The sequence below is a fragment of the Amphimedon queenslandica genome, unplaced genomic scaffold, assembly GCF_000090795.2.
Source record: "Amphimedon queenslandica unplaced genomic scaffold, v1.1 AMPQUscaffold_13515, whole genome shotgun sequence".
Taxonomy (NCBI): domain Eukaryota; kingdom Metazoa; phylum Porifera; class Demospongiae; order Haplosclerida; family Niphatidae; genus Amphimedon; species Amphimedon queenslandica.
In genome coordinates this window covers 774,358-789,947 of record NW_003546249.1, presented here as the reverse complement: position 1 = coordinate 789,947, position 15,590 = coordinate 774,358, and the positions used below count along the sequence as shown (strand labels likewise).

Below are 15,590 nucleotides of genomic sequence, written 5' to 3'. Positions count from 1 at the left end.
ATTTGGTGATGCATCTATTCGTAAAAAGTACTCTCATATGGATTTGGTTGTGATGGTGGATGGTGTGGATATGCAAAGAGGCACAACTGTGGCAGGAAATCGTTGCTATTACTTGAAGGGGCCATTGGTGTTTTTAGAGCAAGCTTTAATACAGTTTGCATTGTCCACTCTGTCAGAAAAAAGTTTTGTTCCTTTGTATACACCATTTTTTATGAAGAAAGAAGTAATGCAAGAAGTGGCTCAATTAAGTGATTTTGATGAGATGCTTTACAAGGTTAACAATTATAGTTTCGTAATTGCATATTTTTGTATAAATATTTAGGTTATTAGCAAGAGCTCTGAAATTGTGGATGACAGTAATGTGGAAGAAAAGTATCTTATTGCAACTAGTGAACAACCAATTGCAGCTTTTCATAGGTTGTGAACTTATGATAAGGATATATGTATTTGATAGTAACTGTTTAATGTTAGTATTATTTTATAGAGGTGACTGGTTAGATCCTCAAACATTGCCTTTGCGATATGCTGGACTGTCATCTTGTTTCCGTCAAGAAGTTGGTTCTCATGGTAGGGACACAAGAGGAATATTCAGAGTGCATCAGTTCCAAAAGGTACTGGTACATTTTACAATTTCATGACCATAATAACTGTTTAAGTGTTTGAAAGTATTACATGTACTGTACAGTGTATACACTCATTTTTATTACTAGAAGTAGTGCATTTGTTTTTTGGAGAGCTGCCGGGCACTGATTTCAATGCTCTTGCAAAAATTCTCTGCTCTAATTGATAAATAAAATGAAGAAAGTATACCTATGATGACACTGATTGGTGCATGCTGCTGCAGGCATCATGAGAATGTTATTATCAGGAGTAATCTTGTTTTGATGTGAGTGTACATGTATCATTGTTGTAGGTTGAACAATTCTGTTTAACTAGTCCTCATGATGATGTTTCTTGGAAGATGTTTGATGAGATGATTTCAAATGCAGAATTTTTTTACCAGCAGCTTGGCATTCCTTATCGAGTTGTTAATATAGTTTCTGGTTTGTTTCACTTTTAAGATATTACTTATATTAAGTGTTTTATGCATTTACATGCATTTAGGTGAGTTAAATCTTGCTGCAGCTATGAAGTATGATTTGGAGGGATGGTTTCCTGGATCTGGAGCCTATCGAGAATTAGTTAGCTGTTCTAACTGCTTGGACTATCAAGCGAGAAGGCTTCAAGTTCGTTTTGGTCTAACAAAAAAGATGAATGCACAAGTAATTCTGAAATATGCAATTATGATTATAAAGTTATCTTTACAGGCTGATTATGTCCATATGCTTAATGCTACAATGTGTGCAACAACTCGTACCATTTGTGCTATTTTGGAAAATAATCAAACTGAAGAAGGTGTTGTAGTCCCTGAAATTTTACGTCAATACATGCCTCCAGGTATATTTTGTCATTTTAAGAAATGTTTGTGTCAGGAATATATTTATTTTTAGCATACAAGGAATTTATTAAATTTGTTCAAGCTGCACCTATTGATGAACCAATGACAAAAAAGCAGAAGAAGCAAATGGCAGGCATGAAAAAGGATAATGAAGCACAGTCATGAATAACTCGAATCTTTGTAATTTCAATTCACATTATTGTAGAGGTGTGGCATTTTCTTTTAAATTTAATTTATAATTGGAGTTAAGACTTTGGACTTGGCTAGTTGTTATGATGAGTTCTAAGGGTGATGGTGCACTTCCTTCTGTGATGCAGTGCGTAGTATGCTATGGTCCAAGTAGGTTTAAGGCAATGGCTCTTAAGCAATAAGGATTATAGCTGATTTATAGACGACTATCGCATGGAGACACGCCCCATTCCTGTCATTGGAGATGACGAAGTATTGGTGAAAGTACTGGCTGTTGGAATTTGTGCTGGAGATGCTAAATGTTTTTCTGGAGCACCTTATTTTTGGGGTAAGCTGTTTTAGTAGAATTCAATAATTTAAGCAAGAATAGGTAGTGACACTTGGCCTCAATATGTTCAGCCACCTGTAATCCCTGGACATGAATTTGTTGGGGAGGTAGTCAAGCTTGGTAAAGGTATGTCAACTTAGCTATAAATCTATGAATAATTGCATGAAAATTTTTTATTGCCGCTTTGGTGTCAAGGGTGTTGTTTAGCCATGGTTTGAAAAGAGGGAGTTCATTTTTGGTGTTGCAATTTAGAGATTGTGAGGCACTGCTGCAACTATGGCTTTTGCTAAGATTCTCTGATCTGAAGGTAGTTTGAATGAGCCTCCTGGCTTTGGGCTTGTGTACTGAGTTTGCACATTTTGTCAAAGGCGGCAACAGGGGCAATTCAGAAGGTGATCATTGACCTAAAGCGTGACGGATGGTAGGAATTTTTAATTTAAATCAGATAATCAAACTTGCATTTCAAGGCCAACCTCATCCACTTTCAGCCATACCCACATGCCTAAATTAAATTCTATACCCCTGTACTGTATTTCATAGGCATTTAAACAGGGGCGTATCCAGGGGGGGTGCTGAGGGTGCTTGAGCACCCCCCTTATGGCTGGGCTCAGAAAAAAATTACTGAAGTTCTGGACTCTTGCATCACTACCAAGCCTCTTCATAAAGTTATCTAGCCCCCTGATTATGATTTCAGCAGTTTCCAGTGCTTTAACAAGTGATCAGAAGTACCAGTGTGCTTGAAATTATCCTGACCCCACCCGTAATTGACGAAAATGAACGAAAACGCCGTTTTACTGCCGTAAAATGGATGTGGTCAAAATCGCAGTGCGCTTCGCGCGCCCCTCATTACCAATCCTGTCCATTTCTGTACTCCAGCATCCCCCTTTCCAAATTTCTAGATACGCCCCTGTTTAAACCTGTACATGTACATGTATAAATGGATTGCATGAATCTTCTCACTTGTAAATAAAGAAGTCACTACTCTAATGTACTGCTTTTGTTAATGTAGCTATAAAAATATTGGAAATAAGTGCATGACCAAATGATTTATGGCAATTGGTGCGACTATAAAAAGTGTTGCTAACTTACTTTTCAAACTTAAAATATTAATTTTATGTTCAGTATGATTAATCATGCATTTCTTTTCGATGATGGGTTTACCACACTAAAGATTCCATTAAAACTTGATTACTTTTATGCTCCAGTTGCCCTCCAATATGGCCAATAGTATATTAGTGTTTTAACGATATGTATAATAATCAAATAACATAAAAGTATTGATTTTAATTTTAATAGTTCACAATTTTGTTTGTATGTTTAAATTAAGTTTCCTGATTTTTTTAAACACTAAGAATTAATGAGTTAATTTACATGCAATAGGTGTAGACTGCTGTTTTATTTTGGAGCTAAAATGTGTAACTAAGAGTAGCTCCTAAGTATGATGAAGTATAACTATATGAGTAAAATAATTATTTTATAGATGCAAAGGCAAAGCATAATTTGGAAGTAGGTGATTATGCTGTATCTGAAAACATTGTTCCTTGTTGGGAGTGTCGCTATTGTAAAAGAGGAAGCTACAACATGTGTAAGTAGAGTACGATATAGTGCTGCTCCTTTAATAATTGTTTAGGTATTCCTCACGATGTATATGGTTTTCATCAAAATTCATTTGGTAAGACAATGAAATCTCATGATTAATAATAATAATAACTTATAGGTGCAATGTGTCAGTACATGAAGTATCCCAGCAAAGCTATTAATCATAAGGTAATTCTTCTGGTATGCCTAAATGACAAAATTAAAATTATAAGTAGATATCCAAATCCATTCCACCTTGGAAAGCTGCTTTTATTGAGCCATTAGCATGCTCTGTACATGCAGTTGAACTTGGCAAAATTGAGTTTGATGATGTTGTGGTGGTTTCTGGTTGTGGACCATTAGGTTTAGGCATGATTGCTGCAGCTAAATTGAAATGTCCAAAGTTGTTGATTGCTATGGACCTCTATGATTGGAAGGTATGCATGTTAATAACTCATTTTTTGTTGTTTGATCTAAAAAATTGTGAAGTTTAAGCAAAAAAAAACTCCAGTGGAGCATGAACAAATAAGTGTCATTGTGATTCACAGAATTTGTAGTATTTTTGTGAAATATATTATTCACCTCTTTGAGCTACGTACATGTACATGTGATTTTTGATCCATAATCTTGTATAGCTGGATATTGCTAAAAAGTGTGGAGCGGATGTGACCCTTAATCCTGCTACTTGCAATGCAATTGAAAATGTTAAAAAACTGACTGATGGATATGGATGTGATGTATACATTGAAGCAACTGGAAATCCTGCTTCAGTGAAACAAGGGTAAGTATAAGCTGTTAATGGTATTTTAGTAAATATTGTGTTTTTTTACTATACAGATTACAGATGATTGCTAGACAAGGAACTTTTGTGGAGTATAGTGTGTTTGGTAAAGAAACTACTGTTGATTGGACTGTTATATCTGATGCAAAAGGTTGTTAATATTGGAGATATGTTATGAATGTTTTACCTCTTTTTTGAACAGAATTGACAATAAGAGGTGGTCATTGCAGCCCTTATACATATCCTGTTGCTATAAGAATGATTGAAAATGATCAAATACCACTAGAGGTATTTAATTTGAATTAAATTTGTTAACAGTAATTATACTTTTGTTTAGGATATAATAACTCACAGGCTACCAATGAAAGAATTTTTGAAAGGAATTGAACTAGTCAACAAAAGTGCTGAATCTATAAAAATAGTTTTATTGCCTTGGGAAAATTAATTAGAAATAACTGTAATTGATTTATCTATTTTTGTTGTTGCTGCTATACTATATCCCAGTTCAGTTTGGGCCGGAAGTGGAAGCAGCTGCGTGGAATTTGAAAAATGTAATTACGTCACAAAAATGAAGTATTTTAATGATATTCATAGAAGTATGGCGGCTGTGTTGTTTCACTCTTAAAACAGTCTTGCTCTTCCTGATAAGCAGTACAATAGCTACTGGAGTCAACTAGTCTTCATAAAGGCCATCATTATCAGAAGATCTTGCTCTGTTAGCTTTTTAAAACAAGAATTATCAGTTTGGGCGCTCGACCACATGTTCTTATGTAAACTATGACGTAGATAAATTGTCATAAAACGTCATTTTGGTATGCCATTGGGTTTATAGGGAGAACCTGGTTTTCAGGATTCCCAAGAGCTGAGGGACCCAAGATTTCACAGATTTTGATGGACTTTGGCGACTAAGAACCTGTGAAAGTTTCATCCTTATTCCACATTCCTATAAAAAGTTATTCCAGTTTTTCTTGTCCCAAACTCAACTGGGATATAGTATACATGATTTTATTCATTAAAGGGCGAGGTCAATGGAACTTGTATAACATGTAATCAATGATCGTAAATAACATAATAACGTTAGTAGTACTTAACAATGGCAGCTTCCAGGGTTATTTCAAGATCATTTGATTATCTCGTGATAGGTGCTGGATCGGGAGGAATTGCTAGCGCCAAGAAAGCTGGGGCTTTAGGTGCAAAAGTTGCTATAATAGAACATGGGCCATTGGGAGGAACATGCGTAAGTGATGTTGATTTAATGTTTCATTAGTCTAATCATGTGACTGTTGGGTATTTAAAATGTGATAAACTGAGTGACAGTTGAGTATAATTTTTGTTGATCTTGGTCTTTTTTTATTTCAAACCTCAAAGAGCATACCGGTACTTTTCTTGTACTAGTATAACAATATTCTTTTTTTGTTGTGATACTGTAAATAACAGGGCTTCTTTTCGTCTTGCTAACCAGACCATTCCCCAACTTACAGTCACTGGGGTAGATGACGGGAAAGAGTCTGGTATTTTGCTTAATGTAGTTTTGTTCTGACAAGTTGTGATGTAACGAAAATGTCATGTGTAGAAGACTGCCCCTACCCATGTATTGCCATGCCACATACATGTATAATGCAGCAAAAACTTTTGTGCTAATTAATGGGTCCAGTGCAATTGAACCAATACCATTTATATATGTAGAGCAACAATAAAATTTAACCAAATGGCCCATTTTACAAAGATGCTTGATGCTACCACTTTAGCTTTTTTCTTCAGCACTTTTCCACATTTTTTCTGGAGACACCATTTTAATAATCAAAATTTTTATGTGACTTTTGGTCACATGTGAAACTTAATTTATGTCTGGACATAAGAACCAAAGTATATTAAGCAGTGTGCCAGACCTTTCTCCCATAGGTGAGATTAGTATACATCAAGAGTGGATAAGGAGGAGGGGAGAGTGTCTAACTGCCCTATGCTGCTAGTGATATGTGCGCGTAGAAGTCTTTCACAGTTTGTTTAGCACCTTCTTTGACCTGTTTAAACATCAACAGCCATGATAGTAAATGGGTGTGTTTCTAATAACCTATATGGTGCACCCACCCACACGTGTAGTCACGATGTTTCAAGAGGAAGAGTCAGAACTACAGCACAATCCAGATTGAGAGCATCTAATCTTGATGAGCGCCATGCCACTACACCTAAGCGCCCTAAAGCATCAAGAAAGAGGACATGGAGCCAAGAGTCAGAAGCCTCTGCTCCAGTGAACTCAGATCTGTAATACTTCGTTTTTAAGATCAACAGCAGTTAACAGCCCGTCTCAAAAGTACATGTACCACATATTCTTTCACTTCTATTATTATCTTTACTCTTGATGTGGGTCCCAAGGGACCAGACTAAAGGAGGATGATCATTGATCAAGAGCTTTTCATGTGTCAATAACAAACATGGTTTGTGTGCTTGGAAACTACAAATCTCTTCAGAATGGTACAAAGTGACTGGTACAACAAGGTGAGGTCAAATTCTGCTTCCAAGGTCTCTGGTCAAGGCTCTTGCTGCTCAGTTCAGCAGCCATTTTTATATTACAGTTAACTTAAGTACACGCCCAACTATGGCTTCAGTGCAGTTATCACTTATTGTGCTAAATAAGGTATGCGGGAATGTACAAATAATAACCATAAAACTTCTACGCGCACATATCACTAGCAGCATAGGGCAGTTAGACACTCTCCCCTCCTCCTTATCCACTCTTGGTATACATGTAGCTCATGAGACTAGCTTCTTTATTAGTATTGTATGCCTATAGCCAGACCACACTCTCTGGCGGATGTTGTTTGCTATGCCTTACTGATGGATTGATAGGCTGATAATCTGTTTAATTTATTTTTCTACTTTACTTAAAATATTATGCCTCCACAATGGCAGCCAAAATGAAATTTGAAGTTTTTGTTAATAGCATATGAGTCAGTATCATTAATATAAATATCATACGTGCACAGTACATCTATGTCTGAGCTGGTAGATAATCATAAGTATCACATTGCATCATAGAAATGAAAACTATGGACGTATCATAAATCAGGTTATTTTTAGTGGTTTTAAAATAATTATAAAATGGAATATTTAGACATTTTAAATTTGTGCATGCTTGATTCATACGTGAGAGGAATAATTAGAAATTTTAAATTTAGTATGTCTCTTTGCCTTATGAAAATTACTATCTCTCTGATTTATTGGACATGTATATGCAATATTAGGCAATTGTTCTGTCATTTTATGAACATTTGGTTTTTTTGTGACAGATCTACAGAAAATTTTGCACCTTTCTGGGCATAGAAAGTTTTTAATTTTTGTGTTGTAATGATGGTGTTAGCATGTTTATGTCAGCTTTGCATGTATCAAGATTACATAGATATTATGTACTCTTTTATGTATGGAATTGTAGGTACATTGTAGCTGCCAAAAGAGTAACCTAAGTTTAAGTGATGGCCAACTAAGAAACTATACATGTGGCAATTTTGATACAATAAATAGAACTTGTACATGTATGATAACTACATTGTGTAATTATGTGGCCAGCTCAAACTCATGTTTAGTCAGATTATGTCAAAATGCTAAAATGAAATGCAAGCTGTAAAACAATTATTTCCTTATAGAAATATTTATACCGAGTACTGTACGTGTACATGTAATTACATGTGTCTGTAAAATTAGATTCTCATTTCCCAATTGGTTAAAGTGCCTTATATCTTGTTGGGTTGTGCTGGCTCATTTTTTGTGTTCACGTATTACCCTTGGTGTGTAGGCAAGGATGCACAGTGTACATGTATGAATTTCCTTGTTGACCAGTGAGTGTGTGACTGCATGCATGTATAATGCTAGCCAAAGTTTAGTTGCCTTAATTGCTTTTTCACTCAAAGTTTTGTTTTGCTGTTATAGATTGTTGGCTTTTGCTCTTGAGGTGGCAAAAACTGAAGCAAAATTAGTATTGCTCAACCTTACAACAAACAGCAGGGACAGAATATTTTTAATATTTTATAGCATATCTTAAGAAAAATAAAAGCATTTTATTTTACTACTGTAGGACGATTAATATTTGCGACTGCTAATATTTGCAAATTCTTCCACTGCTAACAATTGCCATAGCAACCGGATGCTATTTTAATTGAAAATGGCACAGTATTCAAGCACAGCACCAGGCTACAGTGTTCCTGAGTTGTTATTCTTCTTGCTGTTACTAATTCTTGGTCTCTTTGAAGCTACTTTAGCTAGTTCTTTCTAGAAATATTGTGTCTTGGGACTCTCCACCCATTCTAGTTTAGACTAGTTAGTGTTTATTGACTCGGGTGTGGTTTATAATCATGACTGATGAACCAGCATTTTGTCAAAAAAGTATACATGTGTGCATTGTTAAAACTTTTAGGGACTAAATGGTATACACGAAATATCATGTGTATGGCCATTTTTAATGGAAGCCAGCACACTCTTTTAGCTGCACCTTATATCATCAGTTTGGGCATTTGTAAGAGTACACTCAACCAAGAGTAGTTGATTACTGTATATACCAGTTATTTACATGTACATTGTAGCTGTGGATCATTTGTTTGACCATTTCAATTTTATTTATGAATGCTTGTGAAGTTTCCCAATGTGCTATTTATCATTTTAGTTTTTGTTAATTATATGCACACAATTAATAGAAGGTAAATGCAACTTTTTTTTTGTTAAATATATGTGGTATTTTTTGTGTATTAATTGTTTTTGAGACCTCACAGTGTGTTGGTTTTATATTTTTCTAATATATCTAAGCTATGTTTTTCTTATTAAATTTTAATGTGTGATTACAACTTGTTTTGTGTTTTATGCTTGTTTTTAGGTCAATGTGGGCTGTGTTCCTAAAAAGGTATGATGCTTTTTGTTGTAGAATGTATATTTTAGGTTAAACAGGTTATGTTTTATGCAGCTTCTCATGCTGAATCTCTTCATGATCATCAGTCTTATGGTTTTGATATTTCTGCCGATGATAAAATATTTAATTGGCCGTGAGTAAAACACTAACTTTTTCATTAATAATGCGTAATGTTTTGCAAATATTATTCATTTTTAAACAGAAAAGTTAAAAAAGAGAGGGATTCTTATATCAAACGATTGAACAAGATATATGAATCTGGTTTAGAAAAAGTACCTGCATGCACATACATGTACATGTATATTTACCTGAACAGATTATCACTGTTAGATCTAGAGAAAGTTTCGGAGTCTTTTGATGTTCCATGTTTTGTCTAGGTCTCCTGAAATTTTTCATTTTTGACTTTTGGTCTCTCATATTTTGCCTAAATCTCTTTAAGTTGCACAAATTAGTTAGATTGATCTCCCACAATTTATTTCTAGATCTAACAATGAATTTATGTTATACATGTATATGTATTAGGCTAATGTTGAGCTTTTTCTTGGACATGCAAAATTTGTCAGTCCCAATGAAGTCCTTGTTAATGATGTTACACTAACTGCCAAGCATATACTAGTTGCTACTGGAACAAAACCAATTATTCCTGATGTACCTGGTAAATTATAATTACATTTATTACATGCTTTTCATGTACATGCATCGAAGGAGCTAAATTGGGGATTACTAGTGATGGTTTCTTTGAATTGGAAGAACTACCGAAGTAATCTAACTATACTATAACATGCATTATACTTCTATATAGGAAAGTTGTAGTTTCTGGAAGTGGGTACATAGCAGTTGAGATGGCTGGTATTTTAAGAGCTCTTGGTTCAGAAGTGTCATTAGTCATTCGTAGAGGAAAAGTATTGAAAAAATATTTATCATATGTTATTAATTCCTGCTATAGATATTGCGTTCTTTTGATGATATGTTATCAGATGCTCTCATTGATGAAATGAAACATTCTGGTATTAATATTATACCCCATTCTAAGGTTAGTTATTATTGAACTGTATTTTCCTAATGTTTTTTTAGATTACTAGTGTTGCTCAACAGCCAGATAAACTTCTTGAAGTTTCAGTTAGTCCATTTGATGGAGAAGGTGAAGTCAAGAGTTTATCAAATGTTGACTGTCTGCTTTGGGCTGTTGGTAGAGATGCCAATGTTAATGATCTTCAATTGGAAAAAGCTGTAAGTATTGTAGTGGTAATGACAACTTTGTAATAGCTAAAATGAATTAATCTTTATTATGTTTATGCTGAATTAATTAAGACAATTTACACAGTTAATAGAGCCATGCACATGTACACTCAATGCCTATAAATGCACATTGAAAATTTTCATACTTGATCTTCTGATGTCGATACCCATTAAAGATGGTGTCCTTTAATTGAATATGCTCAGTTTGGAATTGGATCAAAGTGCATTGATAGTTTATAAAGATGCAGAAGAATTAATAAATGTTATGAAACTTAATGTTTCAAGATTAGTATTACATTGTACTCTTGGTATATAATGTTACCTATGTGCACCTTAATGTTGCATAATAGGGGATTGAACAGGACAAATCTGGCTTTATTGTTGTTGATGAATATCAAAATACTAATGTTCCTTTCATTTATGCTCTTGGAGATGTTGCTGGCAAAAAACTGTTAACTCCAGGTATGCTTTGTTGTCACATACATTATTTTGGCTGTTTGCAGTTGCAATTGCAGCTGGGAGAAAACTGTCTCGAAGGTTATTTAATGCTGAGGATGTAAAATTGGATTATGAGAATATCCCAACTGTTGTGTTCAGTCATCCTCCTATTGGAACGATTGGACTCACTGAAGGTTTCTGAACACTAATAAGTATCGTCATGTGTCAATGTTTGATTTTTAGCTGAAGCCATAAAAGAATTTGGAAATGAAAAATTGAAGATATATACATCAACTTTTACTCCATTATATTATGCCCTAACAAGCCGAAAAGTCAAATGCCACATGAAACTGATATGTGTGCTTCCTGATGAGAAAGTAAGTGCTTTGATTTATGATATGTCTACATGTACATGTATATGCATTGTTTTACATATACTGTACATGTAGCTGCCAGCATTATGTGTTTGTAAGATTGTAAGTGGCTTTTTTTGTGCCATTACAGATTGTTGGACTTCATATCATTGGCATGGGTTCTGATGAAATGCTGCAAGGCTTTGGAGTTGCAATTAAAATGGGTGCAACAAAGGTAAAAACTGACTTTAATAGACAATGTACATGTGTTTATAATATATTTACATGTAGGATGATTTTGACAATTGTGTTGCGATTCATCCTACTAGTGCAGAGGAACTTGTTACAATGAAGTAACTTTTTGTTAAATTCAGTATCATGATACAGTTTAAAGTTCATTTTTATTTGCTTTATGATTTTGATCTACACGTAGGTAGTGAAATTAGTATTATTATAAATAGTGTTGCATTATTAATTTCAAAAGTCACACTTGAAGCTCTAAGATTAAGTCATCCTCGGCAATACTGTCCCCTTCTTTTACATATATAGTCTTGACCTATCAAATATTATAAAAATGGTATAATATAAATGTACATTTAATTGTTAATTATTACTCAAAACAGTCATAGGCAGTGTGCATGTACCTTTCCAGTTAATGGTGCAAAGAGTGGGTTTTGCATTTTCATGGCCTCCAGAGTTACAATTGCAACACCCTTCTCAACCTACATGTACATTGTACATGTTTCATTGAAATTAGTAAAATTAATTTTCAGTGCATGATATACACATACTTCATCTCCTTCCTTGCAGACAATGGATTTCACAATTCCTGGCATAGGAGCTTTCAGTATATGAGCCAAACTATCCTATTGTAGAAATCAGTGACATTAATGCAATTAAGTCATTATGTCAATGTCCTAATTCACCTTTGACTTCTGTGGAACATGTTCATTCATGCTTGCTTGTTTACTATTTAAAACTTGTACAGAGTACTGTCAAATCAATTAAATCATATAGATAACAAGCATCTATACCTTATCACCATAGAGCCTTAGGTCCATTGTCTGTCCCTTTCTATCCTCAAACTGATCAAAGCAAAGTACATGCACACTGAACATGTATGTATTTGAATACTTACATGGATTGTTTCTTTAACATCATCTACGCTAAGATTCACAATAGCATTACCTAGTTGCCACTCTGACAATATTTTTATTTGCTTTCCATTAATATTAGCAAAGAAGGTATCATGATTTTCCTCTATTTCTACTTTGTAAGAGTCTCCACCGATTAACAGGAACAATATATGCTTGCTACCATCATCTTTTGCTGACTTCATTTGCCTGTTCAGTTAGAAAATGAAGCATATATATTTTATATACTAACCTGTTTTGATTACAAAATGCTGGGGCAGCATTAGTTCGTTTAATGTGAATAAAGCTGGCAGCTGCAATCAAAATTTCAGTACCTCTTTCATCCAATTTACGTCCTATCAAAGTAATTATCAATGTAAATGCATTTTGATCCATAGTACATGCATGTACCTTGAAAACCATTTGGATATACTTCTTGAATGAAATTAGTACTTATATCACCTGAGATAAAGTCTGGGTGACTAATAATATCTCTTACTACTGGTATATTATGAGTTACACCTAGCATATAAGTATAAAAAGTTCATTATTGTCAACAATAAAAATCAACACCTTTAATGCAATAATTATCTAATGCCTTAGCTAATGTTGTAAGGGCAGTTGATCGATCTTTTCCATGTGTAACTAACTGTCACAATAAAGATCTTGGATCACATATTCCCAGTAATGTCAATATTCATACTTTTGAAATCATGGGATCATAGAACATACTGATAGTACTACCTTCTTCAATTCCTGTGTCAACTCGAATCTATTACACATGCTACACTTATACCTATAGAGAATCATTATCTCACTGACCATTTCATTTGCAGCTTGGGATGGCTCAATATACTTCGACAAGTATCCAACTGATGGAAGAAACCTTACTGGATCTTCAGCATAAATTCTTGCCTCAACTGCCCAGCCATTAATACCAATATCATCTTGTGTAAAAGACAACTTGTGACCTGTCATTAATGCTGAATAAATACATATATATATAATATTAGCTTTATATACCAGCAGCAGATAGTATCATTTCTTTTACTAAATCTACTCCTGTGATGCATTCCGTTATAGGGTGCTCTACCTGAAGCCTTGTATTCATTTCCAAAAAATAGAAATTCTTTTGTGGATCAACTAAAAACTCCACTGTCCCTATTACCACAAGTTTTTCACAAAACTATAACACTAAAATTAACAATACCTGCAGAGTTATACTGAACTGATTTAGCTAAAGCCACTGCTTGCTGACCCATTGATTGCCGAGTAACAGGATCAATAAATGTACTAAAAATTTAACACAAAGTCATTATTTTGATATACACCGTACATGTATAAAAGCTAGCTTCAAAGTAGATTCACCTAGGAGCTTCTTCAATTACTTTCTGGTTTCTCCTTTGAATTGAACACTCTCTTTCATTCAAATAAACCTGAAAATGTAACTATGTACAAAAAGTGAAATATTATGTACCAACCACATTGCCATGTTCATCTCCCAAAACCTATAATGAATTACAACAAATTTATCAAGTTCAAATAAAATTACATCAATGACTTACCTGTACTTCAATATGCCTAGGCTTTTCAATAAACTTCTCAATTAACATCCTATCATCATTGACAGCTGTTTTAGCTTCTTCAGTGGCTAAATGAAATCCATCAATGACATCTTTCTCATCCCATGCTATCCTCATTCCTTTTCCACCACCCCCAGCAGATGCTTTAAGCATCACAGGGTATCCTTAAAGGAATATACTATTAATCCCCACTTTCATGCTTACATTACCTATTTCTTTTGCTAATTTAACAGCTTCAGTGCTATCCTATTGTGTCATTTAAATGCAGTTAAATAAAAGCATCAATATGTAGCAAACACAAACCTGAACAATCCCATCATATCCAGGTACAATGTTAACACCAGCCTCTGTGGCAGTTCTTTTACTTTCCAATTTGTCTCCCATTACATGTATTGCATGTGCATTAGGTCCAATGAAAACAACACCACGCTTGGCAAGTTCCTTTGCAAACTCTTTATTTTCTGATAAAAATCCATACCCAGGATGCACCTAAATTAATTATATGTAAAATAAATGTTCAGAAAATATTACCCTAGTCCTAATGTTATGTTGATGCTGGAGTTAAATTTGGTTCAACTATAGTGTAATGCATCAATTGAAAATTAAATTGCCCACAATTTTGATTAAAAATTAACAGTATGCTGGTAATAGTTGAAGGATTACATGTAGTTTCCAACATTTTTTGTTACATGAAATTATAGCAGAAAAAGTGCTTGTACTAATCAAAATTATTAATAAATACATAATAATTCTCGTTACACTTGCTTTTTTGTCATATAGCACATTTCATCAATACCATTAAGTATTAACAATAAAGACTAAACTACATGTAATCACTAATCAGCATGTTTTTGTCCTGGGACCTACAGATAATTTGAATAAATGAAATAGATATCAAGTTTTAAGCAGGATTAATTAGTATGGCCAAACTTTGCTCACATTAGACAAAAGCATTCATTAAGTAAAGGTTTGTGACTATCATAATGAAAGTTTTAATGCAACTCTATTCAATATAATGACAAATTCAGGTTGCCATTTTCTTTCTTAGCTATTGTCATTATAAAATGACATTAGTGGTAGTGAACCATATAGAACACTTACTGCTTGGGCCCCTGTTAATGAAATAGCATCTAGAATTGCATCCACATTAAGGTAACTTTGAGTAGCAACTGAAGGTCCAATGTGAACAGCTTCATCGGCCATTCTCACATGCAACTATAAATATTACAAAGCCATAATTGTGACTGTACAAAAAGAAATCTTACTGCTTGTGCATCGGCATCACTAAAAACTGAAACACATGAAATTCCCATTTCTTTACAAGTTCTTATTACCTAAAAACCATTATATACACATTTGCTTTAACAGCCTTCAATTAATTATGTACTCTGCATGCTATTTCTCCACGATTTGCAATCAGGATCTTGTCAAATGTCTAGCACAAAATACAAATTTCAATTAAAATGTAAGCTTACTGATCATAATAATACCTTTAAGTTCCCTCCATTACAGTATGCTTTTCTGAATCTAGGGGGTACTCTAAGAAAGTTACCTCTCACAAAAGAACGACTGAACATCTTTCCCTCTAGTAGCCACACCAACTTGAGGTAAAACCACACCTAAAACCACACCTTAA

General features: G+C 34.2%; 4 protein-coding genes across 5 annotated transcripts in view; 3 read left to right on the top strand and 1 right to left on the bottom strand.

The window, feature by feature from the left end:
• The window catches only part of LOC100639178 (serine--tRNA ligase, cytoplasmic-like), a 4,272-nt gene extending 2,595 nt beyond the window's left edge, over positions 1-1,677 (top strand). Inside the window, exons 5-11 of one of the 2 annotated variants that reach the window (XM_003383065.3) lie at positions 1-274; positions 323-417; positions 485-611; positions 914-1,043; positions 1,105-1,262; positions 1,308-1,437; positions 1,491-1,677. The exon at positions 1-274 is cut by the window's left edge and continues 23 nt beyond it. In XM_003383065.3, coding sequence (XP_003383113.1) covers positions 1-274; positions 323-417; positions 485-611; positions 914-1,043; positions 1,105-1,262; positions 1,308-1,437; positions 1,491-1,603 — 1,027 coding nt within the window. In that variant the 3' untranslated portion in view covers positions 1,604-1,677. Of the gene's footprint in view, positions 275-322; positions 418-484; positions 612-913; positions 1,044-1,104; positions 1,438-1,490 lie in introns of both variants that reach the window. The other variant, XM_020001020.1, reaches the window with a different exon arrangement.
• Positions 1,678-1,690: 13 nt separating this feature from the next.
• Positions 1,691-5,359, top strand: LOC100639052 (erythritol/L-threitol dehydrogenase-like). Its single transcript, XM_011408665.2, has 12 exons — positions 1,691-1,777; positions 1,830-1,955; positions 1,998-2,081; positions 3,436-3,540; positions 3,586-3,627; positions 3,673-3,722; positions 3,770-3,970; positions 4,169-4,314; positions 4,371-4,465; positions 4,517-4,602; positions 4,652-4,804; positions 5,312-5,359. Exons 1-11 carry the CDS (start codon positions 1,711-1,713, stop codon positions 4,757-4,759), a joined length of 1,110 nt encoding a protein of 369 aa, XP_011406967.2. The 5' UTR covers positions 1,691-1,710; the 3' UTR covers positions 4,760-4,804; positions 5,312-5,359.
• A 13-nt stretch (positions 5,360-5,372) lies between these two features.
• On the top strand, positions 5,373-11,684 carry LOC100636394 (glutathione reductase, mitochondrial-like). Its single transcript, XM_003383056.3, has 14 exons — positions 5,373-5,551; positions 9,176-9,202; positions 9,247-9,341; positions 9,411-9,480; positions 9,731-9,863; positions 9,914-9,968; positions 10,011-10,110; positions 10,155-10,241; positions 10,283-10,438; positions 10,798-10,909; positions 10,951-11,079; positions 11,129-11,262; positions 11,390-11,473; positions 11,530-11,684. The coding sequence occupies exons 1-14, from the start codon at positions 5,408-5,410 to the stop codon at positions 11,593-11,595; spliced, it is 1,392 nt and encodes a 463-aa protein (XP_003383104.1). The 5' UTR covers positions 5,373-5,407; the 3' UTR covers positions 11,596-11,684.
• On the bottom strand, positions 11,597-15,589 carry LOC100638924 (propionyl-CoA carboxylase alpha chain, mitochondrial-like). Its single transcript, XM_020001000.1, has 22 exons — positions 15,445-15,589; positions 15,342-15,389; positions 15,220-15,288; positions 15,056-15,169; positions 14,258-14,443; positions 14,164-14,200; positions 13,937-14,118; positions 13,853-13,879; positions 13,740-13,807; positions 13,582-13,664; positions 13,395-13,532; positions 13,194-13,342; positions 13,075-13,143; positions 12,945-13,020; positions 12,783-12,893; positions 12,625-12,727; positions 12,377-12,581; positions 12,273-12,323; positions 12,165-12,230; positions 12,030-12,104; positions 11,883-11,960; positions 11,597-11,794 (listed from the first exon to the last, which is right to left on the bottom strand). The coding sequence occupies exons 1-22, from the start codon at positions 15,529-15,531 to the stop codon at positions 11,723-11,725; spliced, it is 2,094 nt and encodes a 697-aa protein (XP_019856559.1). The 5' UTR covers positions 15,532-15,589; the 3' UTR covers positions 11,597-11,722.
• Position 15,590: the final 1 nt, after the last annotated feature.

What these genes read in the sequence shown, in the direction of transcription:
- LOC100638924 (XM_020001000.1), bottom strand. Translation starts at nt 15,531, where the DNA reads ATGTTCAGTCGTTCTTTTGTGAGAGGTAACTTTCTTAGAGTACCCCCT. An exon ending in GATATGATGGGATTGTTCAG is followed by an intron (nt 14,201 to 14,257) that starts GTTTGTGTTTGC and finishes ATGACACAATAG; the next exon opens with GATAGCACTGAAGCTGTTAA. An exon ending in GCATTTTGTAATCAAAACAG is followed by an intron (nt 12,582 to 12,624) that starts GTTAGTATATAA and finishes CTAACTGAACAG; the next exon opens with GCAAATGAAGTCAGCAAAAG.
- LOC100636394 (XM_003383056.3), top strand. Translation starts at nt 5,408, where the DNA reads ATGGCAGCTTCCAGGGTTATTTCAAGATCATTTGATTATCTCGTGATA. An exon ending in GGCCATTGGGAGGAACATGC is followed by an intron (nt 5,552 to 9,175) that starts GTAAGTGATGTT and finishes GCTTGTTTTTAG; the next exon opens with GTCAATGTGGGCTGTGTTCC. An exon ending in ATGAATCTGGTTTAGAAAAA is followed by an intron (nt 9,481 to 9,730) that starts GTACCTGCATGC and finishes TATATGTATTAG; the next exon opens with GCTAATGTTGAGCTTTTTCT.
- LOC100639052 (XM_011408665.2), top strand. Translation starts at nt 1,711, where the DNA reads ATGATGAGTTCTAAGGGTGATGGTGCACTTCCTTCTGTGATGCAGTGC. An exon ending in GCAAAGCTATTAATCATAAG is followed by an intron (nt 3,723 to 3,769) that starts GTAATTCTTCTG and finishes AATTATAAGTAG; the next exon opens with ATATCCAAATCCATTCCACC. An exon ending in TGTTATATCTGATGCAAAAG is followed by an intron (nt 4,466 to 4,516) that starts GTTGTTAATATT and finishes TTTTTTGAACAG; the next exon opens with AATTGACAATAAGAGGTGGT.